Genomic DNA, 15,255 nt, shown 5'->3' with positions numbered 1-15,255 from the left:
CTTGAATGCACACAGTTGGCAAATGCATTACCTAAATAAGGTGTTCTCGTGATCACTAAACTGAAGCAATTTTAAGCCTCTCTGTTTATCTTCAAAATATAATACATGTATACAAAGCAACAGTTCTAAGTTAGGAAATTCATTTTAAAGTTGTTTAGTATTGCATATAATGGACTGAAAGAAGCAAAACGTGTGGTATGGCCCTTTAAACCCTACCTGTTCTACCAGTGCCACATCAGCCGGCCCTCGGGCCCTGTTTATAGCTGGAGAGACTGCGGCGTGTTTGTGTGTTTTATGGTTTCTGGAATGTTTTACGGCTGCTGGGGGGGTTATGCATGGGAAGAGAGAGGGTCAACGGGGTGAAATCAATAGAGAGCCTTAATGAGGTTGTATGAAAGAAGGAAGGGCGGGAATATGTGAGTGATTAGACGGAAGATTTACTGCAGCTCAAACTTAAATTGATAAAACAATAGTGCCTCTTATGTAGGTGTTTGAAGTAACTTGGCAACAGGTTTTTAAAAAAGTCAAGAGAACATATGAGTCATTGTATTGTTTTGGGGGGTTTTTTTCAACAAAATGTTGCATTACTAACAGAAAACTCCAGCTCTGTATGTTATGTATTGAGGCCGTGCTAGTTTTGTGATGCAAAACTGAAAGAATGGTACATGAATGATTTTCATGAAAGACAGGACATTTGCAAACAAAATAAGGTGCAGCCAAACCTGATGCACTATCTCTAATGTGAATTGTAACCAAAGCAATTCCGTCTGTTTTATTAACCTTTTAAAAAAAATAATAAGCCCTGTTTTATTGGTTGGATTATAGTTACGTTGTAGTGTGAAGTGACATATACTGCCCTGCCTTAGAATTAAACAACATGACCCCACCAGATTAACATGATCCTGTTGTCTTTTGATTTGCCTGTTGGGAAAGAATAACAAGAGCTCTTGAGAGGCAAGAGGGATGTTACAACTACATTATGAAATACATATTTTCAAATTAGTTTGGGATTGGTCTTCTTTATAAAGACATCAATTTACATCCATTGTTTTCCTTGAAAATGTTTTTCATAAAGGTCAATTTGTGTGTGTGTGTGTGTGTGTGTGTGTGTGTGTGTGTGTGTGTGTGTGTGTGTGTGTGTGTGTGTGTGTGTGTGTGTGTGTGTGTGTGTGTGTGTGTGTGTGTGTGTGTGTGTGTGTGTGTGTGTGTGTGTGTGTGTGTGTGTGTGTGTGTGTGTGTGTGTGTGTTTTTGTGTGTGTGTGTTTTTAGTGTTTTTCTTTGCTTCGATGTTGTGGGAAGCTCAGTTGTTCTAGCTGTGCTCTGAAGCAGCTGTCGTTACAGAGAAACACAGCTGATGTAACGTCAGTCAGCCCATGCTATTCTTTCAAAGATCAACATCCAGTAGAGATGAAAGAGGTGGAGTCCATTTTAGCAAAGGAGGATAGACTAAGAGCTTAATCTTTTAGCCACGCTAGCGACTTGATGGCATTGCCGGTCAGTTCTCTACTTTAGTCTAGACTAAAATATCTCAAGTATTGGATGAATATTTATTAAATTCTGGACAAAGATGTATGGTCCCCGGAGGATGAGGCATACAGAATTTGGTGATTCCCTGACCTTTCATCTATCACAACCATAAAGTTATTATGTGTTTTTAGTGAAATACCCTGAAATATCCTAGACTCTCAAATGTGTATATTTCCAGGTCCCTGTGTAGTCCAATGACAGCACAATAAAGGTCTTTGGATTATGGACAAAACAAGACATTTGAAGATGTCATCCTTGGTCATTTATCATTTAATTTTACTTTTTCAACTTAACTGAACAGATCTATAATGCCTAAAAAGCCAAGAATAAACACGTTATTTAAAACACAATTTACCAACAAGTAGGGAATATCTCAACAGAGATAGATATAGATATAGATCTTCTGACTTAATTTCCCTCTTTCTTTTTCACAGAGCACCTTACCCCCCCACCGAGCCCTGTAACCAATGGCAACCTCAGTCCAAACACTTCCTCTGACCCGTGGCCCCAAAAAAACCTTCCGTAACCCGCTGCCCCTCTCGTCCCGTTGCGGCATGGGAAGTGTAGGCAGTCTGGTGGAGAGGCCGGACCTGTCTCCGACTAAAAGCAGCCGTGCAGTTCCACAGGTGAGACCCAAACAGACCAACGGCCTCCTGAAGAAAGGCTTCACCCAGAGAGAGCTGCTCAACTACCTCAACATCACCAGGTGAGTGTTGCTGTTTCACATGAAGGCGAAGTAGTCTGGAAGCTAATGCAAAACGTGCCAGGACTTGACCTAGTCTGTTTCTAAACAGGAGAGAGCCTAAAGCAGGCGCTGACGGGAAGAAGGACGTTATCCCTGGCCGTGAGGAGGACAATTTATACGCCAAGGTGTACCATAAAGACGGCACAGAAATAGATTTGACTAAGAACTCCCTGCCAAGTGCGGGCAAGTATGAAAAGGTAAATAATATTGTTGTTCAAAAAAGTATCCTCTAAACTTTAGAGGATACTTTTTTCCAAGGTAGCTTGTGCATTTACTCCAGGTGTAAAGAAAGTATTATTTAAGTGTTGATTATATTTCACATCATTAATCCAAATCTGTTACTAAAGGTACAAAAAAGATTGATATTCAGGTAAAGTACAAGTCCCTCAACATCTTACTTAAGTACAGTATTTGATTAAATGTACTTACAGTAGTTACTTTGAACCGTTGGTAAAAAAGTACTATATTTTCCTGAAATGTTGGGGAAGCATAAGTACCATGGCAAACAAAAAAACAAGTGAAGTGAAGTAGTCCTATTTCCAATTCAAAATGTACTTCAATACATGTGTGCGATGAATGTATGACGACATGAATACACCTTACACAGTGTTTCCCACAGATCTGAAATACTTGTCGCGGTAGGGGGGGCGTTGCTAGAGGAATACGCACATCAACGGGGGGGGCGGGGTTGGGCACGCTCATTAACTGTTCGCCGGTGCCTCGCAGCGGAGTTATTGCGGAGCGCGTAAAGCAGATCCTTCACGCGATACAAAGCGAACAGGTACAGGAGGGGTAGTTAATCGATCGCATGTGGCGTCGTGCTCGCGGACGTATAAAAAAAAGTTAAACCTAAATGGGTCGCGAAATATACTTTGGCGGACGTTAATATACCTGGGCGGCCCGCCCAAGTAAGGTCTATGTGTGGAAACCCTGTTGCATCGAGGCTACTAAAGCAAAGGGACCAAGTCACAGATTCAGGCACAGCGTCCCTTTGTGTTTCTTTGTATGAATGATATACAGCCTGCTGATGTTAAATTGATCAGTATCACATTTATACATCTCTGCCAGCGTGCTGCAACACCCCCATAGCCTGCTACCAGCATAAATCAACCTCAAACCTCCTCCAGCTCTCCAGCATAGATTCAGAGTCTGCCCTGACTGTGTTACTGGATTTATTGCGGCAATCAAATCTCACTTTTTTGCTTGAATTGATCCACTCTATGAACACAGAGGGTGGGACAGCTTTGCTTTAATAGATCACCTGTGATGTATCGTTCCGCAGCCCAGCCCCATTTGCTCCGAGTATGTTTTTCTTCTTATCTTCTGATCCTTTGAACTGCCCTGAACTTGTCCACCCCTTGGTTCTTTTCCTCCAGGCTCGATTAAGGTCTGCCTTCAAGCCTGTCACACCGAAAAACTTCAGCTCTATGCAAAACCTCTATCCCTCTTCCAAGTCTGAGGATGTGGACCATGGCCTTTCCAATGGGCTGCACAGGTCTTACGCCCATGTCCCCAAAGCTGTCTCCACCTCCTCTTCCTCTTCCTCACCCTCCCGCCATGGAGCACCAACATCCAGTGGTAACAAGGTATTTTGTTTTTTTATCTTTGTGGATTGATTACAGAAGCAAAACAATACACTTTTCGTGGACTGAACTGTTATTTGCTCCCTAAATGAATATCTTCTAAACCTATTAATATAACAATGATTAATAACTGTATAATTATGTGTAGGCCATCTCCTCGGTGCGTGGGATTAGCCAGGAGGATGATAATCTGTCAGACTCGGGCCATAACTCCATGAACAGCCTGCCGCCATACCGGCCTCCTTTCCGCCCACACCTGTCTCACATCAGGTTTGCCACTGCTACATTTCCTTCGCTCTATTTTGTATTCAAAGGAAGTGTTGCTTTGATTTATTTTTGTATTCTTAATGACTGTGGGAGGTGATAATGTAAGAGATATTAATGGCCTTTGGGGGTTTCTTCTTTTACTCCAGCGCATCTATGGGACACATCAACACCATCAGCTCCCTGGACCGCACCTCTCTGGGCCAGAAGGGTGTCGGGCCAGGGGGCGTGGCCATAGGAGAGATGGCCTGTCGGAGCATGGCCACCCTGAGCCGTCTGGCTCCATATGGAGGAGAGGCTCCTCCTCCTTATGAATGGACTCTCTCCCTGTCCGTGGAGGAAGTGGTGAGTACTGCAGAGAAGGGAGAATGGAGGAGCAGGTCGGAATGATTTACAGATGGCTGATTCCTTAATGTTGCCTTTCCAGGTCCGTGATCTGGAGGAGCGGCTGGTGGAGAAAGAGCACGAGCTGAAACAGATGAAGAGAAACCTAGATGAGAGTGAGGGCGCCATCGCCCAGGTGAGTTTGATTGTGTATTGTTCTTTATCATCAATCTATACATCAACCTGCCTTTCTTTTGAAGTCCGACCCCTATCTGGTGTCTGCATGCAGGTTTTCGAAGGGAAACAGCGTCTGTGGGAGAAGGAGGTGGACGAGCTGAAACACCTGTATGCTGCCAAGCTGCGCCAGGTTTCCCAGCATGCCCAGCGCTCTCAGCGCACCTTGCAGTTGCAGCTGTTTAAGGCCCAGCAGGAGAAGAACCGACTGCAAGAGGAGCTCGACGGCCGGAACAGAGAAAGGAGCCAGGAGGCTGGAGCCATGGTGAAGAGAACCAGTCCTACTCTGGAGGAGACGCAGTGGGAGGTACGGCCTTGGGAGGACAGGGACAGGGAAGGGGGGGGACACTTTATGGCAGAGAGAAACCCTTAGAAAGTAGTGATTACAGGGGACAGTGGATGTTAAAATGAGTACAAACAGGTTTGAAGAGTCAGTAAAATGTGTATTTCTCACTTATTTTCTCTCAGGTTTGCCAGAAGTCAGGGGAGATCTCCCTGCTGAAGCAGCAGCTGAGGGACTCCCAGGCGGAGGTGACCCAGAAGCTGAGTGAGATCTTCCAGCTGAAGACGGAGCTCAGGGAGACGCGCACAGATCTGCGCAACAAAGAGGGCCAGATGGATGCACTGAAGCTGGTCCTGCAGGGGACGCAGCGTCGCAGGTGCTCCTCTCAGCCTGCACATGAGGACGGAAAAGGAGCGGAGGAGAATCCTTCAGCTGGGGCAACAGGTAGATTTATGATTCTGTCTCTTAGTTGTGTCGTATGGCAATGTTTGCACTCTCTTTGATGGTTCGTAGGAATACAACTCACTTGAGTCATAGCACAAGCACAGATAAGAGTTAAGTTAATTTGTTGACAAAGCAAGTCCTCCCAAAAGACTTTACAAAAACACAATTGCATTTTCTTTCACAACCTGTCAACCTCAGAAAGAACAAACCTGCTAAAGCCTGCAGATCCCAAGTTGAAGCAAGATAATTATATGTCACGGATGCCTGTTTTATCTCAGCGATTAAGACATTAAAGCCGTGTTTCTTATCAACACAACTGTAACTTGTCTTGAGTTATTTTAGATTCATGAAGTCTACATACTTGGAACCAAAATCTGGTTATTTGACTAACCAGGTCAGGAGCAGCCCATTTAAAAGCAGCCCGTGTATTTGTATTATATTCCCCCTACGGCTCTGTTGGCCTGTAGTTGAAGCCATGTGAACCTCTTGCTTGCAGGAGTCTGCGGGGGCCCCACAGAGGAGCGTCTCCGCGCAGAGCTCCTGCTGGAGAGACGCCAGAGCGAGGGCCAGGCCATGGCTTTCGAAGAAGAGAGGCAGACATGGCAGACAGAAAAGGACAAGGTCATCCGCTACCAGAAGGAGCTGCAGGCCAGCTACTTAGAGATGTACTACCGCAACGAGGCGCTGGAGAAGGAGCTGCACCAGCTGAGGGCAGGCAGAGAGCAAGAGGGAGGAGCAGGAGGAGCAGGAGGAGCAGGAGGAGGGAGCAGAAATGGGACACTGGAAAGAGAAGTGCCAGAGCTGAGGAGTGAGAGAGAGGCTGAAAAACAAGACGACAGACCGTCCTCTGGTTTGCCGTGGATAGACAGAATTGAATCATCTGAAATTTGAATGTGCCAGACTAACCGGTCTGGCAGTGTGGTTTCTACCGGAGTCCATGTGCCTGCCAGGAAAAGGGAAAATAAAGAGTTAACCAAATTGTGAGGAAAGTAAACCTTTTTTACTCACTAAGCAAACATTTGATGGAATTCATTTTGACAGGCATCTATATGTTTAAAGATTCCTAGTTGGTAAATGATTAGATTTAATAACTAGTTTAAATGCTTTATTCAAATCATTTTTTCAACAAAATGATGCGGTCCAAGCTCAAATTCTTGATTTACTATTTAAAGAATTTCAAAATGTCAATTTGTTGATACATTAACTCAGGTCTAAGATAATAATATATCAAAGGTCTGACTTAATATCTCTCTGACTTTGTTGATGATTTTAAATGTAATCATAAATTTCTTTTTATATTCTCTTCTTCTTTTCCTGGCAACAAAGGGCTTCCATAGTTTCCGGTCTGTTGGCCATTCTATGCTTATTAATCCTTGTTGGTTTTAATAAAGCCCTAATCCTGCAAAGAGTGAACCAAAAATCTCCAACAGATCGCACTAAAGCCGGGCGTCGCTGCACAGAAATATTGTAATCTGTCCGAGCAGAGGATTGGTGTCAATGTTGTAAAAAGGACACAGCCTGCTATCCAACAACACACCTGTAAATGAGCAAATTGATATCCTGTTTGTTATGTTCATTTGGAAATTACATTTTGGTTTGGACTGCTGTATAGTCTAGTCAGTAACAAAGGGATTTAGTTTGGCCCAGTAACATTTCAGCAGCACATGTTAAGTGGATTCACCTGGGCTCTGTGAGAGAAGCTGCATCTCTGGGTTAAGTATCAAGGATTAAAGTGATCTAGTGGAACGTTGAACTTGTTCTCACTCACCTTCCAGCTCCTGTCAGGTGAGTTCTATATATTTTGTACATAATGCAATTTGTTTTTGGCCTTTTTTCATTGTATTTCCAGCACAATGCTGTCTTAAATGGGCACATTTTCGTATCGTCTTTTGATTGCAACGAAAGCGATCAACAGATAAGGAAGCTGAACACGACTGCCCTGCTTGGTGCCATTTGTTGCACATCCCCAGCCAATAACAATTAAATGCATGACACAGGTGACGCTGTTCTCTTGTATTGTTTATTATTCACTTATGAACATTCAAAAGCCAGCTGTCAACCGACCTTTCAACATACTGTGACTCTTGTCTATTTACTGGAATTAAAACTGTTCAGTATACGTTTGTTTTTGGATTCATAATAAACATGTGTTAAATGTGGCTACAAAGTGGTTTTCTGTCTACCGTTGTCTAAATGAAACTCTCCAGAAATCGCTTGTCAAAATGTTAGTGGTGTAAGTGATGGTATTCCCCGAGGGCTCAGACGCCTGCCTGCTCCGAGGGGCTTAACATCTCCAGAGAGCGTGCCAATAAAACCCAAGGACAGGAGCTTTATGACAGAATGAACAACAAAGCGGCGGAGGCTTTTGGGACTAATGTGGCTTTTAGAGGTTGAGCCTTGAATCCTTATCTCAGGCCTCTCCCCTAGGTCCTCCCTGCTCTCCGCCAGCCAGCCCTCACATACCATCTCCTGCAGGACAGACAGCGGAAGGGAGAGAGAGTTAGCAGAGATGGAAATATAGGAGGACCTGTTTGCTCAAGAAAATAAGCACTTGGCCTACTATGGAAACTATCAAATGTGCAAACTAGAACAGTGGCCTAAGGATATCTTGGCAGAGATGAAAGCTTAACACTTAAATTCATGTTTATGGCTTTACATAAGTGAGTTTATAAATACAATTATAGGAAAAGTAAGAGATAGCACATGCGAGTCCATAACGCTGGTTGTTTTTTTCACAGGGTCATTATTTGAATAGCTATGAGCTGTGGCTGACTCACAAGGCCCTTACTTTGGCATTTAAATTATTATATAAACTGGGGCTTAATATAACTACACATCTCCGAGTGGTTTACTGAAGTGGGATGATAAAGGATTCTTACCTCATGTTATCACTGTAGGAGGGTTGCAGTGCTGAATGCCATCAGTGCTGTTTATCTGATGAAATCGCCTCATTGTGGAACATTAGTGTATCGTTTCTGAAGGGGAAGATGGTTCCTGGTTGTGAAGCAGGATCAAATGAAAACAACTAGATGTTATAGAATTAAAGGGTTTATAGTCTGAGTACGGATAATACAGCAAGAGCGCCACCAAGTGGGGATGACCGGAGGGCCGAGCAGCTGTAAAACCATAAAGAAAAATGGTCAGTGAGTCATAGTGTGGGACCGTCACCAAATGCCAAAGTCACACACCTCCAAATGTGACTTGGAGTATAAATTTTTATTTTCATTTCAGATGCAAGTATATGAAACATGTTAGAGGATAAATATTTACAATAAAAGTTGCATAAAACACAAAAGCAGGAAATGCAAACATTCAACAAAATTAATACGACAGGGGTACGGAGCGCTAGCAGTCTATCTGAAGGGACACTCGAAGAAGCTATGAAAGATTGTCAACCAAAGAAAAAAAAAGACGAAATTCAGTGAAAGTCCACACAACACGTGCTCTAACCCTTTTCCAAATAAAAACCAAACGCTAAAAGCATTTATATTAAACTCTGAATGAGTGTAATGTTGCGTTGTCAGTGGGAGTTATGCTGGTGCGATGCAAAACTAATTAGCCTCACTTTGATGCGAGTTGACATCACCATTTTTCAAGAGGACACGGGGAACTTGCACTATTAGTATTGATCATCTAAAACAAACTATTGTACATCCAAATGCCTTGGACCTCGTGACACACTTCCCCCCCCCCCCCCCCAGCTGAATAATATATACAAACTCCAACATCACCCAAACTATCAGCCCCACCAGTGAAATGCGTGTCATCTTTGTTCAAGACTCCTTAAATTAATGTACACATGTAATAATAACTGCAAGGTGTGGTATGAACTGTTACAATGAGCCCTGAGGAAATGCATTGATTCTAATGTTTTTGTATTCTGACTCCATCTGAAATAAAAGCTACGCAGCAGAGGCATTTTCTAAGTATATATTAAACAACAGCCACAATGATCAGAGCACTTCTTCCCCACCCACGACGAGTAAAGCTGAATCACAAGCCTACAGTCACTGCAAGTCAGACCATACGGCTACCGCCACACCATTTTACATCTCCAAATCACATGGCTTGCAAGCCTAGGATACACAATGTGGGGCAGAGTGAGGCGACGGCACAACAGGATGTGAACTGTAGAGTCGCTAGTTCTGAGAGTTACGCAGTAGTGTTGATTATGCATGTTGCTGTTCAGTTTAATTTACACGAGCCGTTGTGGCGGTTGCAATGAAAAATAGAAACAAAACACATTTCACAGTAGTATATATTTTTGTTTCCTTTTTGTCACTGTTTGTTAAATACATACATAGAACAAGACACATGGCTTCTACAATGAGGAAAATCTTGCTGGTGCCGTAAGTCGCAAACAAAAGAAAAAGAAAGCCGTTCCACCTTTGATGAGTTAAATGTTTTACTGATCAAACGGAAACATCAGCTGAGGCCTTTATTACATTACGGAGGATTAATGGGTCACAATCCAGAGTTCCATTCATGAGACCTCCACCAGCAAATAATATCCTTCACCTCGGTTTGTTTTCCTGCCTTTCTTCCTCATGTATAATAAGTTCGTTAATTATCCTTCTGAAATCAGAAGCTGCCTATCTATTCCATTTACCCACCCATTCATTATCATTCAACTGCTTCCGTCACAAAAAAAGGAGAAAGAAAAAAAGAAGCAGTCATCCAACTCAAGCGGTCGATAAAGCTGAAAAACAAACACTATAAAGTATTACATACTTTAAAAAGATAAGCCTATAACTCTGCAGGCATTTGCAAATGAGTTTCAATCAATGAACCTTTTCCAGAGGTGCTTCTTCGTGAGGTCTCATTACTGACAGACTCCTCACTTTACAACCGGTTGTAGACGGACCATCCCCGCTGGACTCTGTATACTACGCAAAGTTGAAGGGTCCGAGGTGGGTTACGGGGGTCCAAGGCTGTCCAGAGGAGCACTGGGATAAAACCTTAATGCTTACAATAACAGGCCGAGAGGCCAGGGACAGAGGAAAAAAGGGCCAGAGCAAATGGTCCTGGAAATGCAAAGAGCTCCAGGGAACGTCATCCTTACTCGTGAAGAAAGTGTGCGCTATCAAAAGTAGATCTGCTTGGCATGTGAAGGGTTCTGCTCCATGGGGCAGTACGGACATTTCAACCTGAGGAAGAGAAACGGGAACCGGATGTTACAGTGTGTGGTTTGTTAAAAAGGATGATACTTCTTGTGTACTCTGATAAAACACAAATCTAGTATCTGACCATTTTCAGTAATGAACAATTCGTTTTTTGAATTGATAATGTAATTTAAAGAAAGCCATTGGTTTCCATTCATGTCACCACAGTATGTCAGGCTAAACAAACGGTTTGCTTTTTTTCAGAGCCCCACTGAGTTTACGTTTTAACTGCAAACAAAATACAAGTAATCGTTCATGTTCGCTTTTATAATATGATTATCAGATATAATACAAAAACAGCTCTCAATATCTACAGCAACAGTGCTTGTATGTTTTCCACTGGTTGATGACAAATTAGTTAAATGCTTTGTTCAAAGATAATACGGTTCTGTTTTTATGTGAAGTGTCTTTAAGCTTTAGGAAAGGCACGATACAAATCTCATGCATTATAATACACCGCACATATCACACAACCAGGCTTATTGCTGACTTACTTCCCAGCGTTAGTCAGTTTGTTGAGGGCATCTCTGGAGATGACGTGGCCGCAGATGAGCTTCATGGGGGGGTTGCTTTCTGAGGTCTGCTGCCTGAGGATTGGGCAGGCGAACACAGAGTGGTACCAGCACTTCTTCCCGAGGTCAATTTCAATCTAAGGGAGCAGATAGGCGTGATCAGTTGAAAGGTGAATAAGAATGAAAAGGAGCAATAGATGCTCTTTAGAAATCCAGAGGGACTTACAGGCAGCTCATCTTTGTGCGTCCAGACTCCACTGCACTGTCTCTGCTCTATCACCTGCTTGATGTTCATCAGCACAGGCAAGGCCATACAGCCTGATGCAAAACTGCAGAGAAACAGACATGGCGGAGATTAATAAGTCTGACTGTGGTTGAAATCTTTTAATATCCATTTTGGTGAGTTTGTGTGTGTTGTTCATGGTTTTCTGACCTAACACTGAGAGGAGACTCTACAGAGAGGCCCAGTAAAGAGCAGGCATCCCTGGTAAAGATGTTACAGATCTCAGCCCACTGATTGGTCTCCAGCAGGCTGCGGTACGGAGAGTTATCAATGCCATGACGCAGGTACACCAGGCTGCCCATCAGGATCTGTATGTCTGCAGGGACCAAAAGAACATGTGTGATAAACAATCAAATCAAAGTTTAAAAGAGAATTGTGTGATAAGACTCAGAGAAATCATATATATGCCTGAAGGTGAAGATGGGACTCTTCCTAAAAGAGTCAGAGACACAAATCATTTAAATCTTAGAAAAGGGACATATCATCAGAAACACAGTTTTGCATTCAACCCTAAAAACTGTGAAATTAGACAATTGGTTCATTTTTTTGTGAGCGGCATCTTTTTGAAAAATGTTGGATTAAACGAGCTCACATTTGGCGTCACATGCAGGCTCATTACAATATAGCACCCCCCAACTGAATGTCTCCAACAGCGGCTTGAGAACTACATTTGCAATTACCCGTGCAAAAACTTTATTTAAAAACAACTATGTAGTGTTTTTTTTTTACATTAAAGCATGTTAACATAATATGTCCCTTTTTACAAAAACTGTGAAATACAAATCAAGTTGAGCATCGTTGTGCGTTTTTGCCAGGAATGTCACAACGATGATTGAGCAGATCAGCTAAACGAGCAGCATTAGATGCCGAGGCATGCTGTGTACCTCTCTGGTGCTGGGAGGCGAAGGGCTGGAAGTGCCGAGCATACTGCAGGGCCTCCATTTGGTTGCCGATTCCTCCACTGAGCAGGCTGATGAAGTACAGGCGGTGCAGCTTGAACTCTAGACTGCTGTTCAGGTCCAGGAGACGCTGTCGATTTGTCACGGCCCACCTAAAGACGCACAGACATAGGTAAGATCAGTCAACTATGTTAGGTATATATATAGATATATAGAATGAACAGCTCTTTGAAATGGTGTTCTTGCAATATTATTATAATCATTATATCAGTGTGGTAAAATAGTCTTAAAATGACAACAATATGAATATGTATTTCTATGGCAATATATTGTGCAACAAAAGTAGGTAACCTGACAGGCCTAAATGACAGAGAACAAAATAAAAAAATAAAAAAAAACATACTCTAGTGCCGGCCTGAGGTCCTGCATCCTCAGAGCCTCAAGGATTCTGTTCAGCTCCAGGAAAGGCTGCTTCATACTCATATCTATAACTACACCAGACTCCTAGAAACAGACAAGGGTAAATGTGGCTTATCAAGAATTGTTACATTTATTATCCAGCCACAAATCAAGGATTAAAGTACATTTGAAGCCTTGTGGTTTTTCTTAAATTAATTGTATTCAGGCTGTGTTTACATGAAACATGTTGAAGGCACTCGACTCGGCACCTACCTGGCAAAGATCCTCTGCTACACTCAGCATCCCTTGTCTGTACAGGTGCTCCACAATCGTCTCACTCAGGTATTTCTGTCTCTCAGGGGTGTCCCACACCGTCTCTGCCACCACAGCACTGATCTCTGCATCAAAATTCTGCAGAGAACAATATCAAAAATTAAGTACATGCTTAAGAAATCAAATAAAAACGTTAAAGAAAGTTGCTACCTGTCCTTACCCTGTCAATGGCTTTTCCCACTTTTGACACACTGCCATGGATGTCCTTATGTCGCGATGCTAGCATCTGCACTGTTTCTTTGATATTCTTACAACACTGTGCCATAGTCTGAGATAGGACTGATAGGTCTGCATCTTGTACTCCTGCAAAAGAGAAAAAGAAAAAGTCTCAACTCTGCATGTCGATAACAATAGAGCTTGGAAAAAGCATCACTATTAAAGCACTATTTTCATCCATATATAAAGATATTAAAACAGGTATGAGAATAAGATTACTATGTTACACTTAAATATTAAATAGTATCGCTTTGTGGTGTTCAGTCGCCTTGTGCTCATCAGTTTTACTTACCAAAAGCAACTAGTTGTCCTCGTATCTCGCACACGCTGCGCAGGAGCTCGTCTAGCCTCTCCTCCGACTGGTGGCCGTACATCACGAAGCGATGAAGCACTTTCTCCAGCTCCCGCTCCACACACGCACACTGTTCCATGATTCAGACTGGAACACTCACACACACAACGACACCTAGATTTAAAAGAAAAAACAGGTCAATGGCAAAGAACAGGTCAAGCCAGATAACTATTTATTTAGCCTTCTTAGAACTGATTTCTTTTTAGGCAAGTACCAGTCCAGATATTAGAACATTTACACACACACAAAAAGAAAGAATACTAATTGTGTAAAGCCCAAGTCTAAATAAAAATATTTCTAAAGCATGTTTTTAAAGAATTGTGACCAAGACACCAGGGCGTGACCCTTTAATGATGAGAAACAAACTTTTCAGTCCACAGTTTTGGCAACAATGTTTTTTAAACTAGCTCAACATACATGACAATGGTGAAAGAATATTCCAGCTGAGCTGATGTATATGATATTGAATCAATCTTAAAGAAAATCCTGCCAAAAATGCAATGTAACAAACCAGTTGCCCGTAGTATTTGACAGACACAGCTGTCTCTTGACACTAAAAGGTTTTAAATAGAAATTCGACAGTTGGTAGGCACCAGATATTATTTATTATCAGGAGATAGATGCAAATCGTCCCAATACTGCCCTCATTAAAAGTGTTGCCTGGTATAACTCTGCTAACAACTAGCAAGGCCTTAAAAATATTAAATACAGGCACACTGTGTACTCTGCGGCCTGGTGTTTACTAACGTCAGTCACTAGCGTCTCAACCACACAAAAGTGTCATTTAATCCTATAAAGACAGTGTTTATCAGCCATTACTTTTGGGATCTCGTCTGCATTCAGATAGATGTACCTTCCCATTAGAGAAAATCCCCGATAGGTGTAGCTTTGCTGTAGCTCACTAGTTTATAAGCTGAATATAGAAAATGTCCACCTAGCAGTTCACGTCATAGAGCTAACCAACATAAACGCAAGTTATATATCCTATTTTAATTCCAACATAACATTTCACATTTGTAATACTCACTAACAATGATTTACGCAAAGTGTCACACGTTTCCAACCAAGTATTTTGATGAGATGCGGTAAATAAGAAAAGAAGGCTGCCGCAGAGCTAACATAAACAAACGGTGTCTGGCTAGCTACAAAAGCTCGCCATTGCTAGCAGCTAAACAGCTAGTTGATGCTAGCCCGCTGCTGACTGACAAGGCCCAACTTATTTCAGGAGAGAATGACAACCCGCTTGTCTACAACATTGTGTACTATCCGATCTCTTAAAACATCTACCGCCTTTGAACAAAATGATATGATGTGTCTGAATAAAAGCCACTCACCTATCCTGCTAATTAGTTAGCAAACATTAGCGTTAGCCACTTGCCTGTTATGGCAACACTTCACCAGCAGTTGTAATGCGGATCTTCCTGTGTCGCATTCTGCATAAACTGGACATTTCACAATAAAAGTCCTTTTCTCTGCGACATCAAACAAACCGTAGCGTACACAAATAAGTTTCACTATATGAATGCCCTCATGCACATCAAGCTGTCACAACTAATACTTTCAAGGTCTGCAGAGAAAGGAGTGTATGCATCATCACGTAACGTATTTAATTTGAATGTTATAGCTGGTCAAAGTAGCTCTAATTTGAAATATGAGTTAATGGGAGCAATGCATTATATTTTTCAATCATATTAT

The 15,255-nt window shown here is 42.3% G+C and overlaps 2 protein-coding genes across 7 annotated transcripts in view; one reads left to right on the top strand and one right to left on the bottom strand.

Annotated features, from left to right (window-relative positions):
• n4bp3 (NEDD4 binding protein 3) overlaps positions 1-7,563 on the top strand; it is a 31,527-nt gene extending 23,964 nt beyond the window's left edge. For all 3 annotated transcript variants that reach the window (XM_034093688.2, XM_034093691.2, XM_034093690.2), the window contains exons 2-10: positions 1,962-2,233; positions 2,322-2,469; positions 3,649-3,858; positions 4,004-4,125; positions 4,269-4,464; positions 4,547-4,639; positions 4,733-4,984; positions 5,146-5,404; positions 5,901-7,563. In XM_034093688.2, coding sequence (XP_033949579.1) covers positions 1,995-2,233; positions 2,322-2,469; positions 3,649-3,858; positions 4,004-4,125; positions 4,269-4,464; positions 4,547-4,639; positions 4,733-4,984; positions 5,146-5,404; positions 5,901-6,295 — 1,914 coding nt within the window. In that variant the 5' untranslated portion in view covers positions 1,962-1,994 and the 3' untranslated portion in view covers positions 6,296-7,563. The remainder of the gene's footprint in view (positions 1-1,961; positions 2,234-2,321; positions 2,470-3,648; positions 3,859-4,003; positions 4,126-4,268; positions 4,465-4,546; positions 4,640-4,732; positions 4,985-5,145; positions 5,405-5,900) is intronic.
• Positions 7,564-8,601: 1,038 nt separating this feature from the next.
• Positions 8,602-15,003, bottom strand: rmnd5b (required for meiotic nuclear division 5 homolog B). Of its 4 annotated transcripts, none has more exons than XM_034092807.2 (11): positions 14,895-15,003; positions 13,501-13,674; positions 13,153-13,295; positions 12,933-13,070; positions 12,664-12,764; positions 12,246-12,412; positions 11,770-11,793; positions 11,512-11,677; positions 11,305-11,407; positions 11,061-11,215; positions 8,602-10,551 (listed from the first exon to the last, which is right to left on the bottom strand). In XM_034092807.2, the coding sequence occupies exons 2-11, from the start codon at positions 13,637-13,639 to the stop codon at positions 10,488-10,490; spliced, it is 1,200 nt and encodes a 399-aa protein (XP_033948698.1). In that variant the 5' UTR covers positions 13,640-13,674; positions 14,895-15,003; the 3' UTR covers positions 8,602-10,487. The 4 variants fall into 4 exon arrangements, with proteins under 4 accessions (XP_033948698.1, XP_033948699.1, XP_033948700.1 ...); XM_034092808.2 differs by having other exon boundaries at positions 14,939-14,997; XM_034092809.2 differs by lacking the exon at positions 14,895-15,003 and adding an exon at positions 14,588-14,733.
• Positions 15,004-15,255: the final 252 nt, after the last annotated feature.

Source organism: Pseudochaenichthys georgianus, chromosome 10 (genome assembly GCF_902827115.2).
Source record: "Pseudochaenichthys georgianus chromosome 10, fPseGeo1.2, whole genome shotgun sequence".
In the NCBI taxonomy this organism is placed as follows: Eukaryota; Metazoa; Chordata; class Actinopteri; order Perciformes; family Channichthyidae; genus Pseudochaenichthys; species Pseudochaenichthys georgianus.
The sequence above is the reverse complement of the archived record's forward strand: the minus strand, read 5'-3'. Positions and strand labels throughout refer to the sequence as shown.

Coding starts and splice junctions, on each gene's coding strand:
- rmnd5b (XM_034092807.2), bottom strand. CDS start 13,639: ATGGAACAGTGTGCGTGTGTGGAGCGGGAGCTGGAGAAAGTGCTTCAT. Junction 13,296..13,500: donor AGGACAACTAGTTGCTTTTG/GTAAGTAAAACT, acceptor TCTCTTTTGCAG/GAGTACAAGATGCAGACCTA. Junction 12,413..12,663: donor GACCTCAGGCCGGCACTAGA/GTATGTTTTTTT, acceptor GTGCGTCTTTAG/GTGGGCCGTGACAAATCGAC.